The 24,095-nt window shown below is 41.5% G+C and overlaps 2 protein-coding genes across 2 annotated transcripts; both read right to left on the bottom strand.

Moving 5' to 3' along the window:
- Nucleotides 1-3,230: 3,230 nt before the first annotated feature.
- Nucleotides 3,231-10,991, bottom strand: LOC131334080 (uncharacterized). Its single transcript, XM_058368950.1, has 6 exons — nucleotides 10,776-10,991; nucleotides 10,443-10,518; nucleotides 4,195-4,354; nucleotides 3,764-4,005; nucleotides 3,474-3,677; nucleotides 3,231-3,380 (listed from the first exon to the last, which is right to left on the bottom strand). The coding sequence occupies exons 1-6, from the start codon at nucleotides 10,799-10,801 to the stop codon at nucleotides 3,231-3,233; spliced, it is 858 nt and encodes a 285-aa protein (XP_058224933.1). The 5' UTR covers nucleotides 10,802-10,991.
- On the bottom strand, nucleotides 4,477-5,461 carry LOC131334081 (uncharacterized). The gene is made up of 2 exons (XM_058368951.1): nucleotides 5,351-5,461; nucleotides 4,477-5,265 (listed from the first exon to the last, which is right to left on the bottom strand). Exon 2 carries the CDS (start codon nucleotides 5,095-5,097, stop codon nucleotides 4,594-4,596), a length of 504 nt encoding a protein of 167 aa, XP_058224934.1. The 5' UTR covers nucleotides 5,098-5,265; nucleotides 5,351-5,461; the 3' UTR covers nucleotides 4,477-4,593.
- Nucleotides 10,992-24,095: the final 13,104 nt, after the last annotated feature.

Genomic DNA, 24,095 nt, shown 5'->3' on the forward strand with positions numbered 1-24,095 from the left:
TGTTTAACGTCTTTGAACTCGTAGGCTTCCCGATGCCTCTCTCTGCCTTTGATTCGATGAGCTGACACCAACCCTCAATTTGAGTCATAAGGTCCTTCATAGAGTTTGGCTTATGGCGAGCGAGGTCGTCGTAAACTTGCTCATCTTGGGAGGTGAGACCGAGCTTGAATCCTCGGGCAGAGATGACGCCGTCGCAACCCTCTATCTCATTGAATAGTTCCCAGTAACGGCCGGCGTACTGCCGAAGCGTTTCGTCGTTCCTCTTGCGGAGGGCTAAGAGGGAATCAATCTCCTTCTCGTGCTTGTTGCTAGTTACGAATCGGGCCATGAAGGCATCGCAGAGGGAATCGAATGAAGAAATTGACCGAGCCGGGAGTTGATTGAACCAGGTGAGGCCCAGGTTGCCGAGGCTTGCAGGAAACACTTTGCACAAGAAGGTGTCGTCCGAGGGTTCATTCCGAAGAAACAGAGACATGACAGTTTTATACTGAACCAGATGAGTGTACGCCTCGGTCTTGCCGTCATATTTGGCAAACTTGGGTTGGGTGAATCCCTTGGGGGGGGTAACCGAGTCGATCTCTCTTATAAAGGGGGAGGTTGTGAGTCGTGTAAGCCGTGCGTCGCGAAGAGGTCGGATCGAACGGTCGAGACCGTCTGGACGCTCGGTCGCTGTACGCTTCTTGGGGACGAGTTTGTCCAATCGTTCATATTCCTTTCTCTTTGGATCAATACTAACCGATTTCCTAGGAAAGCGCTCTTGGCGGTGATGTTGGTAGCTGTCCCGAGCGGAAGGCTCAAGGCGCTCGGTGATCGAGCTCCTGCTTTGTGCGCCGCCGGGGTGCGAGACGATGAGACTTCTAGCTCCGGAGCCCTTCAAGCGCTCGCGGTATCCTCTGGTCTGGATCTCTACAAGGCCGTCATCTCCCCTGGCTGCCCTTGTGAGGCTAGGGGTAGATTCCCGGCCTGTCCTGCCCACTAGGACCAAGTGGGTGGAGGAGGTAGAGACGCTCCCGCCACCGAGTCTCTCAAAGGCCGATGGTCTCCTTCGAAGTTGCACAGGGGAGCGGGAACGGTCTCTGTGCGATGTGTCTTTTGGGGCTCGTGTGTCTGCCGCTCTTGGTGACTCGAGTCGATCCTTGACTGAGGGGAGGGGTCTGTGCCCTAGCAGGTGACCGCCTTCGTGACTACGAGGGGAGGTGTGACGGTCCTTTCTTCCGCCACGACTCCCAGAGGAATGAGACGGGGAAATTTGGAGGAGGTGCTTGATCTCCGCCAACTCGTCTCGGACGTGTCTGTCGCGGTCCATCACCGTCGTGAGGTCGTCGATTTTTCGCTCAAGATGGCGGATATAGGAGTGGAGCTCGGAGGATGGGCCTGGGTCTGGAATTGACGCTCCGGCGCCAACTCCGACGAATACATGGGTCTTTCCAAGGGCGGTTGCTCCGCCAGAAGCTAGGCTGTGGTCCACGAGGGAACCGAGCCCGTGGGCGGTACCACCGTGATGCGTGTCGTTGATCTCGACCATGTTCGATTCAGGAACGCTGAATGGAGCAGAGAAAGGGGAAGAGGTGAAAGTTGAAAGGGTGGCTAGGTCCCCAGCTGAGTCGCCAATTGTAGGGGTTCGATTTGGAGGGACCTCGACCTGAGCTAGTATTCCACTTCTGTTGCTCCGTTCACCTGCCTCTGAACCTGCAACAAGTCACTAGGGCTAGAATAGCCCAGCGACCCTCCGACGATCAAGTTAGATCTTAGAGGAGGATATTGATCTAGGGTTAGGGAAAGATGGCATACCTTTTTAGGTTAGAATCCCTTTGTATTTATAGACCTAGGTTTGCTTGGCCTCCAAGCTAGCGCGTGAAGGATACGCTCAGGTAGCCATCTTGGATGACATCATAGATGACGCACCGGATAAGGCGGTTACGGAGCACATGGCCAGACCTGGCCTAGATGATCCTATCCGCCACGTATCGCTCTTGGTCACCTTCTGCTATGTACATTCTTTCAAGAGACTAACGGAATGCTTGCTTCGGTAATAAACCGAAGAGTTAACAGGAGACTTGATACCGAGCGAGTAAACAGAAGGATATACGCTGGCCCGCCTGTACAATCCTATAGACCGTGCCGATATGATACCTCGGTTGATGGTGGTCCGGTCAGATTACTGAGGCAATGACCGAAGCCTCCACACTTAGCCTAAAAGAAAGATGACTACAATAGATTATTGAGCTTATAAGAGGGTGGTGCAACCCACCTTGCGAGCATCTCGACTTGCCTCAGCTTGCTTCCACATGGCAAGGTCAGCAGCAGCCGTAGATCCCGATTGGGATATCCCAATTAGATCACAAAGACTATATTAATGTATGGGGAAAAAAAAGAGAACATGAGAGACGAAGAAATTGTGCAACTTACCTCGCACTGATGATGAGAATCAGCCTATTGATTCGGTCGTGCAAATGGAGTTGGTTCCAGCTGCGACCGGTGTGCCAGATTTATCTCTACTGGACCTGCTTGGTTATTGCCAATTGTCATTTCGCGGTGCGCGCTAGAGGCATTCGGATGTTGTTAATAATTACATGCATATAAAGTCAAGTTTAGCAAAGAAAATGCCATAAGGAACAAATGTAATATTCAGTATATTAATTCATGAAAATGAATATGGTACATTCTCGTTGGGTGCCTCATTGAACTCATCTGAATCGTCATCTGTGTCATCTGTGTAACCCATAGCTTCTAAGAACCTTTTCAACTTTTGCACTTTGGATTTCATCTTCATAAACTCTCGATCACATTCGGTGGAGGATTGGGATGGTGCTTGATCATTATTCTTTGCACCAAGCAGCTTACTCTTAGTTGCTTCTAAGCCTAGCCCTCGAGTACGCACGGGTCGCTCAGGTCCTATAGCTTGATTGAAAATCGCACCCTTTGACATGGGATGTGAACTAGACCCATCTTGGCATCGCAACGCTTTCAATTTGTTCTATAAGAAGTCTCTCAAGCGTTAGGGCAAAATTTTAAAGATACAATCTTATTACATAACAAGATCAACACTAAAAATAACCAAAGAACATGAAAACCAGAAATCAACTTACAATGATAGTAGAAGTTTCTTCATTAACTACTCCACCACCTTATCGAGTATGTGTTTTGATAAATGTATCAATACGCATAGGGCTTTTCCACTATCCTTGTCCTAGCATCACCATTAATGCATATGAAAAGTAAAACCTCGATCATGTCAAAAAAATGCTGTGAAGTACGATAAAATAAAATAAACAATTTTTATCTATCAAACCTTTTGCTAAAAAATAATGTGGTGTCCGCCCACTTGTGTGTAGTAATTTTTGTTGGGACTTGTAACCCTTGTTGTTTATACTATTCTCCTATCAAAATCAATAATTTTAATTTTCTCTTATCTTTGACAACAATACGGAAATTATAACATCATAACTCTTCTATTAATCTGTTTCGCATACCTTTATATCTCTATCATTCCAATAATACATCAGACACCACCACTGCTCCTCCGTAACTCTACTAGGCCTATGAGCTATTCTGTCTGCATCATTATTATATGGCGTGTATCCTTGTTTTTTTGCTTCACATTTCCATCCTTGCCATTTCCTTCCAAGAGATTGCATGAACCACCTCTCCATAGAATCATTTGCATCTGTATGAGCCTACAATACAAAAAGATACTTATAAATAATTAATAAATGCTGAATAAGATAGCCCAATATGTATATATAAACCACCCCAAGTTTACCTTGATTTCTTCCCATACTCTCTTTTTATAGTGCGCAGGGACGTATCGCCAATCCGTATAGTGCAATGGTAGAAGGGAACCATCCCTCGCCAACACCCCCAAATTAGTGGCAAGAGAAGATGCTTCAGGCATTACAGGTTGTCCCCTATCATTTAGTACAATCTTTATTGGGTTATTACCCGTACTCCATGATGCATTCATCAATGAGGGACCTCTCCCTCGGGTTTGCGTTGAAAAGTTACCTAAATGAGAATATACAGAACATTATAGAACCAAGATAAAAATATCATATAACAAAGAGGTGGTGACAATGACACTACTTGGTACAAAACAAGTACAGAAGAATGGAACATTATAGCTACAAAACAAACCCAACAGAGAACATTAATCGACAAGTACAGAAGAATGGATATCATGAATAATTGCATTACCAACTTCCGATGATGAGCCATCTGAAAGTGATCTAGTCTCGCCTTGGGAGGACGAGTTGAGGTTGTTGCCAATCGGATACCATGTACGTGGTGGCTCACGCATCCTCCCATGCTCAATAGGATCCTCTAATGTAGCAGCACGTCTACGTGACATTGCAATCTCCAAAAAAAAAAACATTTACTGATACAAATTAAATTGCTGCTAAAAAGAAATATACATGACACAAGTAACCATAATCGTACCTTTCGATTGGAATTGCTAAAAAAAATAGACAAGTATCAGATATTAACGTCAATAGATATATTCGAACTACTAGAAAAGAGACAAGTATCTGATATTAACATAGAGATATTAACTAAAATTTCTCTCATGCTTGCAACCTAACACTTCCTGAATTACTACATATTGACATCATCATTTAGTGTTAGGCCAGGTAAATCATCCCTAATCCACACGTTATCCTCATCATGCAATGTAGTATAATCTTCTTGTTGTTGATAGATTCCATCAACTTCAATGTCGGCTATGTGACCATCCCCAACTTCACAAATTTCAAACAAGTCTCTAGGTTTCATTTTGATTACAATGCTCCAATCTTCTTTGGCCGGATCTTGCACATAAAAAACTTGTTGAGCTTGAGATGCTAGTATAAATGGTTCGTTGGAGGCATGTTCTATTGTATAGAGCAAACAATTGAAATTGACAAGTGTGAAGCCAAATTCATCATTCGGTACTAAACCCCGATTGTTATCTATCCAATCACAGTTGAATAACACATGTTTGTGGTCATGTGTATAATACAACTCCACCATGTCTGTGATCCTTCCGTAATATGTGACATCTCCTTCTTGAGGATTCATATCTCTAGCGCTTGAATAACTATTAGTCTTTGCCTTCAACATAACTCCATTGTTTTGTGTTTTCCTTTTAAGCTCACGCTCTTTGGTGTGATATCTAACCCCATTGATGATATAGCCACTAAATCTAATTGCTGTGTCACGAGGACCCAATGCCAGAATTGCAACCTCATTTGATACTTCTTCGGACCCCTCAAGTTGTAACTTGTGGACCTATAAGAGAACTTATATGAAATAAATACTCAAAATTGTCATTAAGGATTTGATTTCTATAGTAGTACTAAAATACATGACTTACGTGGGTTCAAAACCAAATGGGAAATGTTTCATGGTGAAGGCGTTCAAGTTCATGATCTTGAATCCAACGATTATGTTGTTTAAGAAATACACAGTGCTTCCTACAATATTCATCCAACTTGTTTAGAGAGAATAAGTTTGAATAAATTTAGTTGATAGATAGACTTGGAATATCTTACTCTCAATATGGAGTGATGGATTTAGTGTTAAATAGGATATATCGATGAGCCGTGTCTTTTGTAGGAGATTAAGAGAAAAATTTTCTTGCTTTCCTAAAGGGCGGCCCCCTACTTGACCCGCATCACCTCCATCATCATTCCTCATAGGTTGATTTAACTTGGATTCAACATCATCCAAGTACCTAGAACAGAATGTCATGCATTCTTCAACGAAGTACCCCTCTGCAATAGAGCCCTCCAGACGAGCTTGATTACGCACATATCTCTTAAGTGTCATAAGATACCTAGAATCAAATTAGTTTATGTGAGAATTGTTTAAGTGTTAAAACATATTACTAAATGGACAATAAATGAAGCATACTAGAATCCATACCTTTCGACATAATACATCCATCGGAACCGGATCGGACCACCCAACTTTACCTCCTCAACTAAATGAACAATCAAGTGCTCCATTATGTCAAAAAAGGATGGAGGAAATATTTTTCCGAGCTGACATAAAGTGAGCACTATTCGAGATTGAAGGTTATCCAAGTCATCAACCTTTACAACTTTCGAACACAATTGCCTAAAGAAATTACATAGCTCTATCACTGGCTTACTCACTTTCTTTGTAAGTGTTCTGCTTACTGCAATTGGAAGAAATTGCTCCATCAATATATGGTAGTCGTGACTCTTTAGTACAGATATGGTTTGCTTTTTTACATTGACACAGCGTGAAATGTTAGAAGCATAGCCATTTGGAACTTTCACATTCTTCAAAAAATTGCAGAACGTGGTTTTCTCCATATTGTTCATTGCAAAGCATGCATGGGGCAGATACACTTTGCCACCATCTAGAATTTGGGGATGCATTGCCTTTCGAATCTCCATTACTTGAAGGTCACAACGTGCATTTAAGTTGTCCTTCCCTTTGCCATCAAGATCCATTACTGTCCCAACCAAGCTTTCACACAAATTTTTCTGAATATGCATCACATCAAGATTATGTCAAAGCAGATTTTACTCCCAAGTCGATAGATAAAAGAAAATGCTCTTTTTCTTCCAATTACCTTGTAAATCATCTTCATCTTCTCCATCGCGTGTCTTTCTTTTTTTTGTAACAGGTAAATCCTCATCCCCCTCCATTCCAAATTTATTCACATAGTTAGCGGGAAACATTGCTAAGACTTAACGACCAGATACACGAGTTGGACAAGGATGAAGTTCAACGGTCCCATCAAAAGACATGCTCTCATATCGAAATTTATGGGCCTTATCCAACCATCTACGATGCCCCAAATAACATACCTTCTTCCCATGAACTAACCAACGTGAACAAGTTTCATCAAGACAAATTGGACAAGCAAGATAACCCTTTGTACTCCTACCTGACAACATAGCTAATGCAGGCAAATCATTAATTGTCCACAACATTAATGCTCGCATTTTGAACATCTCATTGCCAAATGCATCATAAGTGTTAACACCTATATCCCACAACTCCTTCATCTCATCTACTATAAGCCTAAAAAATACATCAATATTATTTCAAGGTGACTTTGGTCCATCAATAAGCAGTGTCAACATCATATAAGGTTGTTTCATGCACAACCAAGGTGGTAAATTGTATGTCATCATCACCACGGGCCAAATGCTATAAGTGGTGTTCATTGTACGATATGGGTTAAAGCCATCAGATGCTAAACCAAGCCTCACATTGCGAGGATCTTGAGCAAAATCCGGATGGAGGTTATCATAGAGTTTCCATATATCAGAGTCAATAGGATGCCTTGAAATGCCAATAGGAGCTGGGTTCTCTGCATGCCATCTCATTAAGCTAGCCGTCTTTTTGGACGAGTACAATCTTTTCAGCTTAGGTATTAATGGAAAGTACCTAACATTCTTTTGCGGAATTTTGCCTCCTTTTTTTGATCCATCTTTTTGCTCCTCTGGCTTATATCTAGGAACATTGCAGACTTTACAATCAACTTGCTTTGTATCTTCACCCCAATACAACATGCAATCTCAAGGGCATGCGTGAACTTTATGATACTCAAGGCCCAAACCACCCAATAGTTGTCTGCTCGTAGTAAAAGAATTAGGCAATATTTCACCTTCAGGCAAGGCCTTCTTCAACAGCTTAAGCAACATGGTAAAAGACTTGTTACTCCAACCACATAGGCACTTCATGTGCATCAATGCCACAATGAATGAGAGCAATGAGAACTTTTGACACCCTGGGTATAATATAACTCTCTCTCAGCTTCCTTCAAAAGCTTAAAAAACTTGGTAGTTTCTTCATCAAGAGTATGTCCATCACCCAGAGGTGGATCAAGATCAGTATCATGGGCTTGAATTGGCGGAATTCCAAATGCATCGTACACCATTTCTTGCATCTCATCTTGCCCATTAAAATTGCCACATCCACTATTTTCAACGCCACAATTTGTAGGCTGTGATTTTTCCCAATGGAAAATCCAAACGGTGTAACTTGGAGTAAATCCATTCACGACAAGATGTTCCTTTACTAAATCAATGTTTTTTCTAGCCAAATTATGACAGTTCTTACACGGACATGCAATTTCTGTTTGCCGATCAAGAATGTTCTTACAAGCAAATTCCATGAAATCTATAACCCCTTGTAGGTATCTTGGATCGAGCCCAGGCAAATTTATCCAACTTTTATCGATGTTTGTTTCCATTTACATTCTGGAGAAAACAAATAAAGCAAATGCATGCAATACCACATTAGATACAAACTTTTGACAAAACTAGTTCAACTTAAACGGAGCATAGTTTCAACAATATGTAAATATAAGTGATGCACCAAAGTGGTAGAGTGTCTCACCATACCCATGAAATCTATGTTTTTTTTGAAATGTTTCGGTGTGTTTCATTATCTGTTGGCAGAAACATTGGGTTTCGGGATTCCGCTAATATTTTGTTCTGGTCAAACTTTGTTCCTGGGTCCTACACTATATTATAAGCTGTTTTGCAATAGATTTATCAATTGAACAACCAGATTTAGCATTTGGATTCCTTTGGCATGTAATGTTGTGTAGGCTCGTCCAGAGGAACAGACTGCTGTGGGAAGAGTTGCAAACATTTGGGAGGAAGATTATAACAACCGTCCATTTAACCAGTTGCGGCTTGTTAAGGTAGTTGGCATATTTGGGGTGAGATGCGAACTGGATTTCATCAACTCTCTACTCGCAAATTCGTCCGTGCTTGAAAGGATGACTGTTAAGCCCGCTTCAAACGAGATTGGATGGGAGTTGCTCAAGGAATTGGTGCGGTTCCGGCGCGCTTCAGTACGGGCAGAAATTATTTACTTGGACCCATCATAAGTATCCGAAAATGGTATGTTATGAACTTCTTAGAGGTCGTTAACTCTATACAATGTGCTTATGTTTTGTGGGAGTTATTGGTGCCTAAATCAATTTGACACAGCAGAACCTACTGATTCTTGAGGGTGTCAATAAAGATTCTTTTTTTTTTTGATCCGCGTCAATAAAGATTCTAAACAACCTGTTTTCTGTTAAGGATTTTGAATGTGTTCTACTCCAAAAGGGTGTATTTGAGTGGTTGTTTTGTGAAAGTGGAACTTATCTTGTCAATTAGATAAGAATTAGTCTATCTTCGCATAAAGTCATACATATGGGCGAGTAAAATTGTTTTCTGTTGAAAAGAACATATAGGTAACAATAATAGTACACGTACCACATTTGTTTTTCTATGTGATCCCAACAAAAATTCAAGATTCTAAGGGCTGTTGGCCGCATTTTTTTTGCAGAGTTGAAAGAAGAAGGGACGCATGGCGGTGCTGAAATATTGAATAATTCATCTCAATGGAAGAAGTTGCGATGAGTTCAACCGTTCCCAATCTGGTTTCTCTGGATTGCCAATGCAGCTTAAGAAAGTCGATTCGATAGGAAGTGGTAGGATCTTCTTGTTCCATTAGGTTACTCAGTAGAGGTTAACCATTAAATTATGTTGTATGCAAAAGTGGATTCGCTTTTTTCAGTTTTTATCCAAATAATCCAACAAGACATGTTACTACTATTTGGGACTCGACTCCCTTCTTTTATTTGGGTTCTTTATGGATGCTCATTTTGCAAGAAAATACTTCCAAAAAGAGTTGTCACAAAAGCAATCTCAGGTAAAGGTATTAGAGACTATTTACTAAATCCAGAGCCGGCTCCGGGGTAAGCCCCACGAGACCTTGGACTTGGGCAACACCCCGCCATGGGGCAACGGAAAAAAAAAAAATGTAAACCCGATATAACCTTGTTTTCTATGACTTAATTGTAAGTGGAGCAACCAAGTTTGAGGTCGGGCTTAGGCACCGCAAACATTGGGGCCAGCACTGAATGAACCGCTTTGCATGGATGACTTTAGGAATGAATGTCAGAAGCCACTATGAGTGAGAGTGCTATGAAGAGCAAGTGCTTTCTCATTCTTTAGCAAAATGGAAAAAACAACGGCCGAGCGTGTAGAGCAACAAGTTGTGGCGGGCAGCGAGTTAAATTTTTATTTTTTTTTGTAAGTCAGCAAGTTAGATGTTGGAATGTTAGGATGTGTAATTTAGTTATTGAGATTAGATTATTGATTAGTCACACCTACCATTACCTATCTTGGTGAGGTTAATCTCTCTAGTTTCATAAAGGAGATAAAACGATAAATAAATAAAAAAAGTTCACTCCATTAAAAAAACTACGGCATAAACCAAAAGGGCACAAGTTTCAGAATAGAAAAATACTAAACAATCTCATTGTGTCGGCATCAAAAGGAACAAATTTGATAAACTAGTCAACAAATTCAGATTTCAGTATCGGAAATCTACGTATACATACACGCATACATGCAAACAACAGGAGAGAGAGAGAGAGAGAGAGAGAGAGAGAGAGAGTGTGTGTGTGTGTGTGTGTGTACCAGAACTAATTGATGAAACAAAATCGATTTAGTAAGCCTCTTGTCACCGTCTCTGACTCCGACGCCAGTGCACGTCCTGCAGTCGCAGAGAAAGAGTGAGAGGTAATCGATCAGATTAGATGGAGAGAGAGAGAGAGAGAGAGAGAGAGAGAGAGAGAGAGAGAGTGTGTGTGTGTGTGTGTGTGTACGGGATAAAGCAGCGAGAGAGGTGTGAGAAATCGTTCGCCGACTCCGACGCCGGCGTGCAGTCGCAGAGAGAGAGAGAGTAAGAAATCGATCGGAATAGATGGAGAGAGAGAGAGAGAGAGAGAGAGAGAGAGAGAGAGCACTTACCTAATAGAGAGCAGCGAGAGAGGCATGTCTAATTGAGGAGGAGGGAGCAGCTAGGGCTTTTGCCGAAATTTTGGGGGAGGGAATTTTGAGCGGGGGATGAAATTGGGGGAGGGAATTTTGGGGGTGAAATTGGGCTAGGGCTTTTGTCTAAACACAGTCGTTTCATGTGTGAGCAGGGGATGAAATTGGGGGACCCACTTTGCCCGTTGCTTTCTTCGGCTGCTGGCGTGTCTTTTTTTTTTTTTTTATCATTCCCAGGGTTTTTTGCAAATGCCGGGATTTGAGTGCCGGGAAAGCTTATATTTCTTATAGTGCATGTCTTCGTCACCGCCTTCTCTTCCATCGTCTGATGACCGCTCACCTTCTGCCGTCGCACCGAGGGGTTCGAGCAAGGCCCCGGCCGTTGAGGCCACGATTCTTGGCGGGGTTTCGAGTACCCGCGTCCTTCGTTTGAGTTGGCGTACACCGATTACCGGGGGGAGTTCTTCTCAACCCCATCCTCCCAAGACAAATTTCAGGGCTCCCGCTGATGCAGGCAATGAAGTTTTGCTACCATTTGATGCTAATACATATGCCCCTCTGGTTCATATAATCGGGCGGGGTGGTTCATTGCGATATCGCCCTCCTCTTAGCGACGTTCTGCCGGAGGTTTTGCACAGAGAACCAGAGCAACACTTTGGCTTTACTAATGTGAAGGTAAATTTTTCCCTTCCAATGATTTTGTTTGTATTAGAATTTATGAAGCAGTAATTGATATTTGAAATTGAAATTGAGTTCTTAGGAATTGCCCTCTTTCAGGCGTTTTTGCTATCGTATTGATCTTTTCTCGTATTTTATAGGCAAATGAGAAATTGCGTATGTGGGGGAGCAGTCCCCAGGTGTTTGAATGGTACGAGAGGCTTCCTCAGGATGCAGTCACCTTGGCTGGCTTTGAGCCTTTAATATTGGGCTTCCATCTTCCGAAGGTGGAGCTAGGTTTGACTACCGCGCTTGTGGAACGGTGGTGGGATACCACAAACACTTTTCATCTCCCGGAGGCTGGAGATATGACGATAACTTCGGGTGATTTTGCTTTGCTGACAGGCTTGAGAATTGGTGGCGATCCTCTTCCACTTGATCCACGGATTCATGAGCGTGAGGGTGCCTTTGGCTATCTTTTGGGGAAGACCCCTGATGTATCGGAGAGCGGACATGTCGCCATGAAGCTGGACACAGTATGATCGGGAAGGCATCTTAGCAGAGGTATTTGTATCCCAGCTGGTGCAAGCTTTCCTTTTTTACCTCCTTAGACAGACCTTGTTTTGCAACGAGGAGAACTTAGTGCATGTCCAATTTTTGGCTGCTTTGGTGAATCTGGAGACCATAGCGGAGTTTGACTGGGGGACTCCTGCTTTAGCTACACTGTATGGGCACCTGAGTGCTTGTTCTCGAGGCATTAGCCTTTCACTGGGTGGGCACCACCGCATTCTCGAGGTATATGTTTCAGCTTTCTTCATCGTTCCTTTACTTCCTTGCTCTCTGCTTGTCTTTTGATTTCATTTTTGTTTGTAGCTCTGGGCTTTTGATCACTTGCTACAGTTTCCCCCTCCGACTAGGCATGGAGAGCCTAGGTTTGTTCCGCGGGCGGCTTGTTGACTGAAGGGAGTTCGGAGGACATGATCGCCTACTATGGATTTGTTGGGTTAGAAGCGAGTTTTGGACCGTTTGACGGCGGACCAGGTATTACGCATCCTATCCTTTCATCTTCATGCTTTTTCTACTCATGTTATGTTGATGTTATTTCTCTTTTCACGGGTGCGTTTTGATCCGTGGGATACATTACTTGACAGTGCTCCCTTGGAGTTGACTTCGACCCAAGCTTTGGATAGTTAGCACTTCCTTTTGGAGGGGCCTTTCTCGAGGGCTTGGTACCTTAGGGAAAGGGTGGTGAGCCAGTATTTCCCGCGCTTAGAGGCATTGCAGCTTGTTCCTCTCCCTCCTCCAGCTAGTATGAGGTCAACTCATCTTTTGATAGGAGAGGGCTTACTTCTTGCTCTCGAGAGACAGTAGGCCACAAATTTCCTTGTAGTGGGGGATTACTCGGCCTTCCGCCTGGCCTTGTTGACCCTGTCTATTGCCACCGCTGTTGCTGCTCTTCTCGTTTCACCACGGGCCCCTAGCTTTATTTCTTTCCATAATGCCAATGGAAAAGAGGAGCGTTTGACACTGACACCATGCGCTACTCAGCTTTACATGCTACCCACTGGGGTTCAACAGGTATTTTTGTGAATTTTGATTGCCTTTGATATCCTTCCTATACTTTGTTGTAAATAACGCGACTTCTTTTGCAGGTGTCGACGGATGTAGTTCAGGAATGGCTGCGTGCATTTCAGAGTGCAGAGGCCTTGGTTTGACGTCAGCGAAGCCGGATAGTTGCGGTATGTGTCCTCTAACTTTCCTCCTTTTCTTCTGTATCCTTGCGTGAATCTGAACATTCACCTTTGTAGCTTGAAGCGGAGCAGGCGCCGACAGTGTTTGTTACTCAAAGTGCTGGAGTCAGCGAAGGTGGGAGTACCAGAGCTTGTGACGGAGCCACTGGAGCTGATGATGGAGATGAGAGGCAGAGGATCAACATCCCTGTCCCTGAGCGCTTTCGTCCTTCTTCTTCTCGTCGTGCATCCAAGAGGGGTCGTGGGTAGTAGTTTAGCCATTTTGTTCCTTTTCTTATTCTCTTCTATTTGTTAGTTCTAAAATAGATGAGGATATGTAATTTTGATGAAGCAACTTTAGCATGCTTTGTGATGTAAACTCTTCATTTTACGAGAACATGTTTCCTGATATGCTCCAAGTTCGTATGCAACTATTTTGAATTTTTTGTTTTGAGTCAATGAGGTTTGATAACCTTGAAAATAGTTTTGCAGAAAAACTGTTCTTTGTTTGAAACATTGACTGAGGAATGAATTGCTTGGCCGAGGAATCCATTCTTCGGCTGCTACTTCCATTTCCTAGAGAATCTGGATTTTTGTTTTAGCCAAGTGGCGCTCTTCCCTTCTTATGCTTGAATCTGATTGATGCCTTTTTATTTGCTCTTGTCATTTCTACAGTCTCTTTGCCATGTTTTGGGGATTTTTGGGATACCTTGTCCTTTACATTGGTGACCTTCGAGTCAGGGAAGACGAGCAATGATTCTTGCGATCTTTTGTTTTCGTCAATTCTTTGAAATCTAATTCCCCCTTCGATGATCGCCATCAAGGGAAAAATCAATTCCCCCTGCCGGTGAGAAAGATCCTTGGGGTCGGTGTTAGAAAGCAGCCGGACCTTGACATCCAGAGGAATGCTATAAACTCTCTTGAACTCGGCGTAGGCGGCCCGAATGCCATTGAAGTATTGATTCCGATAAGGACAAGGCCTCATTGATCTCCTACGTCCCTGGACCTCATCGGGGAAATTCGCAAATGGTCCCGGTCCTTGGTTTGATGCGCTAGGGACCTCTATCTCCCGAGGATCAAATGTCGTAACCTCACGAGGAGCTCTAAAGTGGTCAACTGGCTCGATATGATAGATCGGTGTTCGGTAGAATGCCCGAAGCCAAACCACTTGAACGATGTTCGCAGGGATCTCAACAAGAGAAGAGCTTGAACTACTAGAGCTGTCCGAAGAGAGTTCAACAACCATTCGCCCCTACCTAACAAAGAGGAGAGTGCAAAAACCTGTTAGCTATATGCCTAGGGGAAAGCAAGAGGATCTAATGCTCGGGACAAAATCGTCGTTGCACTTTGGGGTCTCTAGGTCTTGGTCTTTATCAAGAGCACTCCTCCTCGGGAAGAATCCTGTGATTTGTAACTATTCCTATGGTCTCGGGATGAAGATTGGCCTCGGGATGAATTCAAGCCTCGGGAAGGATTTAGGCCTCGGGAAGAACATGAACAACGCCAGAGGAATCCAACGTTGCCATGAACCAGATACCGGTGAGCGGTGGCTCAGCCGCAATGCATGTCAAAAATGATGAAAAACTTGAAAAAAAAAAACCAAAACATGAAGTTTAATGTTTGGAGATCATCATACCTGGTTTTCGTGTGGAGATTTGCCTCCAAAGCACTCCAAATCTCGATCGAAAGTTGGGTTGAATGAGCGACAGTAGTTCGTCAATGACAGAGAGCAATGATGGCTGATTATCTCTACTGCCGTTCCTTTTATAGTGGAGCGTTCAAAGGGTTGCGCGGGAAATGTAGCGTCATGCACCGAGCCGTTGGATCTCTGACATGTTTTCTCATCGGACGATTAGTAGTGGAGGTTCTGCACCGGGGATGGAGCGCCGGATTACCGAACCATTGGCATGATGACACGCATCCCCGAAAGGAGTACGTTTCGTACTAATCGACTGACACGGCACGTGCAGAGACAGCTCCTCGATGATGATCGATACGTGGCCCTGAGAACTGGGGCTAGCGGTCCAAATACTAACTGAAGTCATTTGTCACCTCGGTAACTTAAGTGTACAAGATTCAAGCATGGTGGTTCGAGAAAGGGTTAACTCCCTAAAGCCAAGAAGTGATACTCCTGGAAGTTGAGGGGCTATTGTGGTGGCCTTGGTTACCGTCTCAATAACCTGGCTAGATGGTTTGAACTGATGGCTCTTGAGGGGTTGGACTGCAACTTGGCAAAAGCTAATGGTTCCTATGTGTTGTTCGGTTTATTGCTCAGTAATAAAACCCCTGTGCTTGCTTCGGTAATTATCAACAGAACAGAGTGTATCTGTTAGGAGCCTAAGAGAAGTAGTTACACCAGATGGGGCCAGTGAGGATTGTGCGACAAGTGTAATCATTGGGATCAGATCTGGCCATGTGCTCCGTAACCGCTTTTCCCCATTCGTCACATATGACGTCACCTGAGGCGGTTATCTGAGTGGATCCTCCAAGCGCTAGATTGGAGGCCAAGTAAACCTAGGTCTATAAATACAAAGGGATACTCACCTGGAGAGGTATGCCATTCTACCCCAACCCTAGACCTACATTCTTCCCCTGAGATCTAATTTGATCATCGGAGGGTCACTGGGCTACGCCAGCCCTAGTGACTTATTGTAGGTCCAGTAGCAGAAGTGCAGAGCCACGGAGGAAGGAACCTAACTCGAACTACGGTCAAGGTCCCGTCAAATCGAACCCCCACAGTTTCCTTGATTGATTCAAAGTATCTAAGCCTTCCACACAAGTATGGCTGAAGGAGTTCAAGTTATGGAAGGATTCCTTATTGCTTAAGGATTTCAAGCTACGGAAACATTCCTTCCCATTTAAGAATTTCAAGTTATGGAAGAATTCCTTGTCGTTCAAGGATTGCATCCTTGACCATAATAGTTGGATTCTTTTATCTTGTATTTCCTTATTACTTGTGTTTCCATATTGTTTGCATGTGTGATAGTTTACCATATTGGGACAACATGGTAATATTTTGCCTTTTACCTAGATCACAATTTATTTGCAAATTGGAAAATCTGATAACCCTCACAAATTTTTTAAATAACTAAGTGGGAGAGAGAATTTATTTTGAATAAATCTCATGGTCTCCATTCCTAGTCTGTAGATGATATAATTAATTTTGTGTGTTGGTTTCAGAACCTTCCTCCCTATCGGACAAAATTAATTGTGGCATCATCGGTACAAACTACCTATAAGGATAGCTCTAAGATAATTGTTGTGTGGGTCACTTTTCCATCTGAGGTGGTTCATAACGGAACAATAGGTCTAAAAGTTAGATAATAGTATACACTTAGTTATAAATAATAATATCCTCTCTATCTGAGTCACTGTTATTTTTTATAGGACCGAAGCATTATTGGCTCTTTAATTTTGCTTGGTATAGTATAGTCTCTAGATAGTAAAATTAAAAAGTTGTGCCTATCTACACGAATGATGAAGAGTAGACGACCTTCCCATCGAGGCATGTTCTTCACTGTGTGTAAGGTTGCCAATGTTTTTCTTTTAACATGTGGTTAAGGGAACCAATATTAAAATGAAATTCAAGTTTTTATTGTCCTTCATAATTATTGTTATGTGATTCTCAGATTCAAAAATGGGTTCTTTTCAATCCACTGGCAATTATTCTCAAAGCAAATAAACTTACTGGATCGAGTTATATTGATTGGAAAAGGAATTTGGATATTGTGATAATTGCTGAATGGCACAAATTTGTGTTGTCTGAGGTGTGCCCTCCTAGACCTGATGATAATGTCATAGAACAGGAAGCAAAATTTTATAAAAATTGGTGAGTATCACCCATGTTTTTTTTTTTTTTTTTTTGGGGTAAATCAACTTGAAATTGAAAAAGAAGCTTACCAAATATATAGCCTATAGGGGGCATACCCCAGAAGGAAAAGAAAAAGAAACCAAAACAAAACAAGAGAAAAGAAAATTGCTTATGCCAAATGGCTACAAGGTCTAAAAGATATGCGTTGTTTCCAAACTATCTAGTAAGAGGGAAGGAAAACAATGCATTAATGACACCAATAAAAGAATAACTTAATAACATGAAGCTTAACCTACCGAACGCCTTAAATTGAACTCCACAAGAGAGATGATAGCTCTTCTTAATGAACTAGAGATCCTTGGAGCTGAAATTGATGGAGAAACCCAAATCGATTTCGTTCTTAACTCAATGCAGTCTGAGAGTTTTAAGTAGTTTCACCTGAACTATTCTATGAACAAAATGTATTTAATTTTGGCCAAACATCTTAAGGAACTCTATGCAGTTGAGGGTCTTGTGGGTGTGAAGAAACCATCTGTATTAGTGCCAGAAAAGGATTCTACTTCTAAGTCGAAAGGCAAGAAGAAGCAGAACAAGTCTTAAAAGAAGGTTGTGGAGCCAGTTAGAGTGCCTCAAGGTGGAGTGAAAAAGCCTAAGGGCAAGTGTTTTCACTGCAAGCAACAAGAACACTGGAAGAAGGAATGTCTATTCTATCTTTATAAAGTGAATAATCAAAATAGATCTTTTCGCTAGTCGTTGAATCATGTTTAGTGGTGTTATCTACAAGTACTTGATGTGTAGATACGGGAGCCACTAATCATGTTTGCAATTTGTTGCATGGGTTCTAGGAAATCAGAAGACTCAGTGATGGAGAGATTTATCTACACATGGGTATTGCTATTAGAGTGGCAACAGTTGTAGTAGGAAATGTTATTTTAAATTTTAGTAACAATAGGAGTTTAATTTTGAGAGATTGTCTTTATGTTCGCACACTTGGAAGAAACTTGGTTTCAGTTTCTAAGTTGATTAAAGATGGATATTTGGTTTATTTTAGTAACTTTGTGGTTATTAAGTTAAATAAACGTTTTATCTATTCTAGTTCATTGGTGGATAATCTCTACTTTATCAATCCTATATTTCCTACAGTGCAACTGAATGAATTGAATAACACTAATAATTTGTCATGTAAGTGAAATGAGCCTTCTAAATTGAACCAAACGTATCTTTGGCACTTACGTCTTGGTCATATTAATCTGAATAGGATTTCTAGGCTGGTCAGGGATGGACCTTTAGGTTCATTGAAAGTTGAGAAACTTCTAGTCTGTGAATCCTGTTTAGAAGTTAAGAAGACCAAGAGGCTATTTTATTAGCAAAAGGTAATAAGAGCCAAAGAGCTGTTGAAATTGGTACATTCTGATTTGTGTAGACCCATGAATGTCCAAGCAAGAGGTAGTTTTGAGTATTTTATCACTTTGATTGATAATTATCAATGTTTGGATACATTTATTTAATGCACTGTAAGTCTGAATTCTTTGAGAAATTCAGGGAGTATAGGGCGGAAACGGAGAAGCATCTGGGTAAATGTCTTAAGACACTGCGATCTGATCGTGGTGGCGAATACCTCTTAGGAGAGTTTAGGGAGTACTTGTGATTACATCCCAATTATCAGCACCAAGTATCCACATCAAAATGGTTTAGTAGAAAGAAGGAATATGACTCTTATAGATATGGTGAGATCAATGATGAGTTATTCAGATTTACCAATTTTGTTTTGGGGACATGCACTAGAGACAACAACGTACATTCTTAACTTGGTACCATCTAAGTCAGTACCATCTACACCCACAGAACTGTGGATTGGGCGCAAACCTAGTTTGCAGCATGTTCGGGTTTGGGGTAGTCCAGCACATGTGCTGAATGGGAACGCAGATGAATTGGAATTAAGGACATAAGTTTGTCTGTTTGTGGGGTACTTTAGAGGAACGAAATGTGGATTATTTTATAGTCCTAAGAATCAAAAGGACTATGTAATAGACCACAAGCCCAGAAGCAAGATTGTTCTAGAGAAATTGAGAGGAGAGGGACCGACAAAGACTTCTTCAACACCAATTGAATAGGAGGTTACACTGCAAGAAAGAGTTGTTGACACACTCGGTACCTCATCGTAGTGAGAGTGTTATTGTCCCACCCAATCGGTATACGTTCTTGGGAGAATCTTATGATATGATCCCTGAACAACAACATGTTGAACCCTGTAACTTCAATGACGAATTAGAAGATAAAGATGCAAAATTTTGGCAAAAGGTTGTGAAATCTGCACTCCTTAATGGAAATCTGGATGAACGCATCCACATAATGGAACCAGATGGATTCATTGCAAAGGGTCAAGAGCACATGTTGTGCAAGCTTAAGGAGTCTATTCATGGACTCAAGTAAGCATCTAGATCTTGGAACATCCGTTTTGATCAAGCAATCAAGTTTTTTTTTATTTTGATCAATGTTTGGATGAGTCATATGTGTACAAGAAGCGCAACAGAAAAGTGGTGGTGTTCCTGATACGATATGTAGATGATCTACTAATCAGAAACGATGTGGGAATGTTGTCTTTGGTAAATGTGTGACTATCTAGCCAGTTCGATATGAAGGACTTGGGAGAAGCCGGTCACATCCTTGGGATTAAGCTTATGTGAGATTATAGGATGTTGGGCTTATCATAAGCTTCTTATATCGATGAAATCCTTGCTCATTTTAGCATGCAAGGTTCTAAGAAAGGGTTCCTCCCTTTTTAGACATGGAATCAACCTATCCAAGGATCGGTGTCGTAAGACACCTGAGGAGATGGAGAAGAAGAAAGCAGTTCCTTATGCCTTGGCAGTAGGAAGCCTCATGTATGTTATGTTGTGTACTATACCTAATATTTGCTTTGCCGTTGGCATGGTTAGTAGATTTCAGTCTAATCCAGGGCAAGAGCATTGGACTATAGTGAAACATATTTTTAAGTATCTGAAAAGGACTAGAGATTTATGTTGGTTTACCAGTCAGATAGTCTGATACCTTATGGGTACACAGACTAAGACTTTGTGTCAGATAAGGATTCCAGAAGTATACCTCAAGATATGTGTTTACCTAGGAGGCAAAGCCACAAGTTGGAGGAGTATCAAGCAATCGTGCATTGATTGATTCCACCATGGAGGCCGAGTATGTGGTAGCGTCTTAAGCAGCCAAAGAGGCCGTTTGGCTTAGAAACTTCTTGATGGATCTAGAAGTGATTCCTTTAGTGCAATTAGCTATTACATCTATTGTGACAATAGTGGTGGAATTGCTAACTCATAAGAAGGAAAACATGTCGAGCGTAAGTATCCCCTGATTCGAGAGATCGTTCAGCGAGGTGATGTAGCTGTGTCCAAGATCGCATCAGTAAACAACCCAGCAGATCTTTTTACGAATAACTTATAGGCTAAAACTTTTGATAGTCATGTAAAGGGAATGGGAGTGAGATGTGTGGCAGCATGACTTTGAGTCTTAGTAGAAGTTTGTTAGAAAATTATACTAAAAGTCATGCTTTTGTGTAATGGATTAATATTTGACTGCTATTTATTAATCAGTTTTATCCATTTTTTATGAGAATCTTTTATGGGCAATGTTTGCATAATATTATTCTATGTTGTGCATGTGTGTCTTTTATTTTACAAAGTAGATGATCTGGTGTGTAGAGTTCGGCTTATACACAGAAGATTAGATCATCAGTTATTTGTGAAATATAAGATATGGTTCACAGTCTTAGATGGAACTGGACACACCATCAGTAGGACTGTAGTACAATGTTTAGTAAGTCTGTCTTGACTGTAGGGAACGGTCTAGTTTCAACTCATTGTGCATTGAACGGGACTGCATTGAGGTAATTGTCTTCATACTAACTTTATAAGACAATCGGAACCTTATGGTTATTATGAATGCTTATGCTCTTAATTCAAAGATAATTATTAGAGGTATATATTTAATGTTGTTGACTTTGATTCATTAAAGAGTAAGATCTTTATACGGTCAATAGTCTCGGTGAGTTGGGTAGCAACATTATGTATATGACAACTATTAATTATTGATGGAATCCACGTCCCAGTAGGGATTGATGATACCCCCTTGAGTAAGCTTATAAGTTTCGAATATGTCAAACCCTGCAGGTGGATTTTGTGTCCAACATATCGAATAAGTTAAGCAGATAGTCTCAAGGTATAAGATGTTGATTAAGTGGGAGATTGTTAGTAATTTATTTTAATCAACGGATATCTGTGATCTTAACGTGGGAAGATTAATAAGTATTTAATAACATGGAGCTTGAAATATAATTGAGATAAGAATGGGAGTGCAATTACAATTCTGTAGTGGAGTCAATTGTAATTTGTATGATAAGAAATAGAATCCTGGTGGGATTAAGATTTCTTATTTACACAGGGAGCCCAGATTTATTTCTCCTTAAGTCGACGACATGTTTTTGAGAGATTAGAAAAGTGAGCTGTGAGAGAGAACAAATAATCACGTAGGGTTTCCACATACGGGTACGTGATTCGAGGTATAAGGAAATATGACAGAAGATCACGATTGAGCAGTATTCGTGGCATATAGCAAGATGTGCTTGCTGTAACAAGTTCGACCAGCATTCGTGACGCGACAGTGGTGGTAAAACCCTAATTCCGCCTTATAGGGTTTTTTTTGCAATTTTTTGTTGTCTAATCTTTACGCATCATTACTGGGTCTTCAGGATTCGGTTTCCTAACAAATGTACCCTCATGCCTTTGATTTTTTTGTTCATACATAAGATGTTGATGTTAATTAGCAGTAATTAGTGGATTAGATTATCATGAAACAGGGTGTCTGATGATGTTGCTCCATAGTCTATACGACCACTAAATTAGTTGTCTATATATTTTTGTCGTTCTTTTAGCAAGTCAATTTATATAAAGCTATCACTAAATTAGTTGTCTGTATATTTTTGTCCTTTTAGCAAGTCAATTTATATAAAGCTATATTCATGTCAGTGCTCAATCCAGAGTTTCATAGATGGGTCATCTACTTATACTTAGAACCAAGATAAAATTAGACCCTCTCACGTCCCCTAATTAGTGACTGTACAAATTTTTTTTTTTGGGTAAATCAGCTTGAAATTGAAAAAGAGGCTAACCTAATATACAGCCTACAAGGGGCATACCCTAGGAGGAAAGAAAGAAAGCAAAACAAAAGTAAAGAAAATTGCCTACGCCAAGTGGCTACAAGATATGTGATGTTTCCAATTCATCTAGTAAGAGGGAAGGAAAACAATGCCTTAAAGAACTACTGCCAAAGCCAACGCCTAAAAGTGTCTAGGCAAGTGCTTGGACACCTAAGCATTACAAAAGTGACATGGAAGAAATAGGTAGTAGCAGTCGGGACCGAAGTCATAACTTATACCATAGATTATACATAGAACAGCATATAGAGCGATAGAACCAATACAATCGCCATATCATAAATGCAGATCAACCAAACAGAAAAAGGCAGATTGCTGGACAGCATATTGTTGCCGTAGCTACCATCTTGGAGGCAGTGTACAACAACAGTAACAGAACAGCACAAAATAGTAGCAGCCGGACAGCAGCAGTTTGCTATACAGTTAAAGAAATAGCAGCAGCTTACCGGTCAACAGAAGTTAGACGGCAATTGCTGGACATCAAGTTGTTGGACAACAGTTCACAAGCAGAATAGTAGTACCAACTAGTGAATAAGTAGAGATGCTCCAATGCCTAGAGCCTTACCATGGATAGTAAGAAAACCAAAGGAGAGGGTAGTGAGCTAGGGACAAGCTCCCTAGAAAAGCTTAAATAGCCCTAGGGACAAACCCCCCCCCCCCCCCCCCCCCCCCCCCCCCAAGGTAAGTTAAATTCAATGATAGTAAGAAAACCAAAGGAAAGGGTAGTGAGCTAGGGACAAGCTCCATAGAAAAGTTTAAACAGTCCTAGGGACAACCCCCCCAAGGTAGGTTAAATTCAATGGGACAAACCCAAAGTTCAAGTTTACTGAACATTTACAACTTAACATCTTATAGTAACACAACGTCTAGAGGCCAACTGTCCAACAGATTAGTAACACAAATTCATAGTCCATAGCAGCAGCATAGAACTCTGTGAGTTACTAACAGGATAATAATAGCAGCAGTAATGAATATTCAACCACAAGATAGTCAATGAGGCTGGTAGTGCACCCTATGAATTACTAATAGCAGCATAGAATTCAACCACAAGATAGCCCACTTGGTAAAGAAAATTCATTGCTTCTAAATATGCTATATCAAAGACCCACGTGTGTGGGGCCCGGTGCGACATGAGAGATCATTATATCACGTATGAAGTACATCAATGTAACAAGGGAGGGGAGGTATCTACAAGATTCCAAAATAATATGCCTTTTCTTTCAATCTCAACCCCCTAATCCTACCTATCCAAGGGTCCAAAAAAATGTCCCTCTCATAATGTCCCGCTCACAAACTAACTTGAGGATGGCAGTTTAGTAAATACTTGGCATTTTTAAGGACAAAAATAGAGCACATCTCAACTCCACTAGCTCGCCTCATACATGTCGTTTAATTCCAAAACCAAATCTGAAATGTCTCTCTCTCTCTCTCTCTCTCTCTCTCTCTCTCTCTTTCTCTCTCTCTCTCTCTCTCCATTTCAAAATTCAAAGCACACCCACCACCACCGTTCTCTCTCCTTGCCTCCTCCCTCTCCCCTCTCTCCTCACTCACTAAATGTAGGACACAGTTAGGTAAGTTGATTTCTAGGGCTATGAAAGTCTGATTGGTGCTCATCTATTGTTTGGTTGGGTATCTAAACGATTGGTTTTGGGTGACATCACTGATTTTGCATGTATGTGGGTTTCTCAACAAGAAATTGAGGGTCCCGTTTTCTATCGAGTACATAGAATATATGTTTGTGGGTACGTACTCATCTCTTTGTTTTGATTTTTTCTATCCTTCAACTAGGATTTTTAATTTATATTTTTCCTTGCTGCAGGACATAAGATTAATAACTTCCTCGGGTACTTTGAATTATCAAAGGTAAATACTTTGTTCTT

This window comes from Rhododendron vialii, chromosome 7a (assembly GCF_030253575.1).
Source record: "Rhododendron vialii isolate Sample 1 chromosome 7a, ASM3025357v1".
NCBI lineage: Eukaryota > Viridiplantae > Streptophyta > Magnoliopsida > Ericales > Ericaceae > Rhododendron > Rhododendron vialii.

Bases quoted from the DNA above. Each gene is read 5' to 3' on its own strand.
- LOC131334081 (XM_058368951.1), bottom strand. From the start codon at position 5,097: ATGTTGAAGGCAAAGACTAATAGTTATTCAAGCGCTAGAGATATGAAT.
- LOC131334080 (XM_058368950.1), bottom strand. From the start codon at position 10,801: ATGCCTCTCTCGCTGCTCTCTATTAG. The intron at 4,355-10,442 runs GTACACACACAC...TTTTTTTTGGAG, and splicing joins TGTTTCATCAATTAGTTCTG to ATTGCAATGTCACGTAGACG. The intron at 3,678-3,763 runs GTAAACTTGGGG...TTTGTATTGTAG, and splicing joins GAGTATGGGAAGAAATCAAG to GCTCATACAGATGCAAATGA.